The sequence below is a fragment of the Dipteris shenzhenensis genome, chromosome 11 (genome assembly GCF_047967505.1).
Source record: "Dipteris shenzhenensis isolate YYH24624 ecotype China chromosome 11, Dip_SZ_1.0, whole genome shotgun sequence".
Classification (NCBI taxonomy): domain Eukaryota; kingdom Viridiplantae; phylum Streptophyta; class Polypodiopsida; order Gleicheniales; family Dipteridaceae; genus Dipteris; species Dipteris shenzhenensis.
Genome location: NC_141606.1, coordinates 25,601,810 through 25,604,772, shown reverse-complemented (window position 1 = coordinate 25,604,772; position 2,963 = coordinate 25,601,810). Strand labels below are relative to the sequence as shown.

Here is a 2,963-nt window from a genome sequence, read left to right as displayed (position 1 = left end):
GCAGACAGCAAAACTGTTTAAGTCTGTCTGCTGGTTTGCGCTCTCTCTCTCTCTCTCTCTCTCTCCGTCTCTCTGAGTCTCTCACACGCGCGCGTGCACACACACACAGCCTAAGTCCTCGTTGAACTTTAACCTCAGCGCAGAGCACGCTTCTCGCTCATCCTTAACGTCTCTACTGCGCTAACCTACGAAACCGGCGTAAATGAACATGCTTGGCAAATACAAATTACGCAGGCGGAACTTGAGCGCACGCCGTTAACCCGTCATTCACATATAATAGAAACATCAGGAGACAGCATTCTCTCCTTGCAAATTGGGCGCTAATGTACACAAAACAACAGAGAAGCACTGCTTCATTACGAGTTTAAAGCAATTCCACATATTTCGTCTTGAAGAAACCCAAATACCAAGGCACAACCTTCTCTTAGGATAATTCTTTTGTAGCAAAGGCCTTACAACAAAATGGAAAGTGGCACCATTCACATGATTGCGGATCACGGATAGTGCCTACAATTGAATCCAAATTTACCCATCCAACATGGGAAACCTGTACCCATTCTGAGCAGACATAAGTCTAGCCTCCATGTCAATGAACAACACAAACGAACGCAAGCATGCAGGAAGCTGAAACTTGCAATGGATAGAGAGCCGCGTATGGCGCACTCTAGATGTCCATTGCACTTCAACTTTTTTCTTGCGTTTCAAGGAGTCTTAACAGTGCAGCTTCGTCTATAGGCATATAGAGCTCCGCAAGCTCGTGTACCGAATCGCTCTGACAAATGGCAGGGTCGTCACTATCCAACATCCACAAGAGATGCTCAAAGAGCACCACCTCACAGCCCAGCGTTAGCCCCCGACTTTGATCCAATCCTAACTCCTCTGATCTCTCCTGCAGTACTTTGAACAATGGATGATTAAGATGCTGCCCATTGATCACATAGCGCCTCCTGGACTTCCCGATATAAACTACCTCGAACCCTTCAGGAACGGAGGTGGATTCCTCAGGATCACAGTCACTATTGTCCGGGGAATGAGTTTCCTTGCTGCCACAGTTGGCATCGATGGAGGAGTAGACTTTCCCAACGCGCGAAAGCTTGTGCCACTTCTTAACAATGCTACTCACTCTGCTCATTTTGGCGCTGGACATTGGGCTCAAAAGTTGGAGACAAGGCAAGGCTGCGAGAGAGTGTGGCTTCTATGACATGAGGGGGAGGGCGAAGTGTCGAGGAACGGGTGAAGCAAGAATGAGAAAACTGGGGAAGCTAGTGGGCGATGAAGGTAACCTGCAAAAAAAGCAGGTGCACGAAGCCGAAATCAGGGAGAGAAGCTCTCCAAGATTAGTAATGGCGAGGGAAAGATCTTAGAGCAGCGCGCAGGAGAAAGACAAGCTCAACATGGAGAAGACATATGCTGAAGATAGAGGCTGTCATGCGAGCTCAACTTAGCTTCCTACAGAGTAAGTGGCCAACCACAACGAAGAGAGAGCCTTTTTATGACTTGCAACAAGGTGGAATCTTGCATGATCCACAATCACAGTTACCCATCCGATCACATGAGGGGATTCAGCCACTCGAGTTGACGCCCTCAACGCCCAGGTCATGCAGCTTGGGTTCAAGCACCAGTTTTGTGCCTTGCACTCAAAACCTCTTATAATCTACCCACAGTTCATGCTCTCAACCCCCAAGTCATGTTTGGGTTTGAGCACAAGTGTGCCTTTCACTCATAATCTCTCATAATCTACCCCTTGACCTTCAACAAGGCACTTCACAGTCATGTAAGATGGGGTGCATAATGGTTATCGAACGTTCATCACATAAAATGATATGTGGTAGTGGCACCCCTCGTCTCTTGCAATTGTGCTCTCAATGTGTAGGTTATACCTGAGCTCTTGCAAGGAGACCTCATGAAGCCTCTCATGCAGATATGCATGTTATGGTGGTAATGGCCTCTAGAGGACTAGGTAAGCCGGGTCCACCCCACCATGGCTACTATCTCACAAATGTGCATTTCTATTCTAACACTATAAGCGGCTAGGCAAAATATTCTCAACTTCACTATTTAGAGCCCTAGAAATATAAACAAGTACAAATTGATTAGTACTTAGAAACGTCCAAAAGGCTCTAAGTGTTAACAATGCAATTGCAAAATAGACCAGCTTGCTTTACCTCACAACGTCTCCTTAAAAAGCAATATATTCGTTGATAAGGTCTCTTAAACTTTTAACCTATAGTTCATCCATCTTGGGTAGCTAGCGACCTCTTCATAAGCTTTTATAGCTTCTCAACTTTTTGCATCTTGTCACATTTTTGGTCCTCCACTGAATGTGTTTTAGCATAGAAGAGTAACATGTAGTCCTATGAAATGTTTCCCTTAATGTGCTCATTCCATGCCTTTTCTTCCCTGTGTGAGTCTTAGAATGTCCATGATTCACACATGCATTTTCGATCCAACATATCATGTCTTAGCTTGCGTCCCAAACCAATGTAACAAAAATATAGCCAAGCTACACCATATCAATCCTTCCTCAACTTAAATCCAACTTTTATTTTTACTTTATATGGTTCTTTCCATCAAGTTCATCAACCCTATGTAACAATATATGCCATATAAATTATCCAATCCTTTTCTTTCCTTATTGGACATGAATATATTTCATTTGCTATAAGACTTATGCTCATTCAATGATACCTCTTATAGAGCCATCAACCATTGAAAATTTTTCATGAACACGCATCAAAAGACATTGGGATGCCTTTCATTTGGAAGATATATTTAGGAATATTACACATAGAATCTTGAATGAGTTTCCTAGAGAATATTTATGCATCTAAGTTCACTCTTCTATCTTTCAAGCATGGATTATTTTTTCCTCTTAGTTTCATTAAGAAGAGAAACTTTTATATTGGAGTCGAAAGTTTATATGCCCTAATAAACATAAAGGATTTAAATATTTGCCAAGATTT

At 43.1% G+C, this 2,963-nt stretch overlaps 1 protein-coding gene across 1 annotated transcript; it reads right to left on the bottom strand.

Annotated features, from left to right (window-relative positions):
• Positions 1–682: 682 nt before the first annotated feature.
• On the bottom strand, positions 683–1,147 carry LOC147896824 (auxin-responsive protein SAUR78-like). Its single transcript, XM_087381157.1, has one exon. The coding sequence runs from the start codon at positions 1,145–1,147 to the stop codon at positions 683–685; it is 465 nt and encodes a 154-aa protein (XP_087237283.1).
• Positions 1,148–2,963: the final 1,816 nt, after the last annotated feature.

Bases quoted from the DNA above. Each gene is read 5' to 3' on its own strand.
- LOC147896824 (XM_087381157.1), bottom strand. From the start codon at position 1,147: ATGTCCAGCGCCAAAATGAGCAGAGTGAGTAGCATTGTTAAGAAGTGG.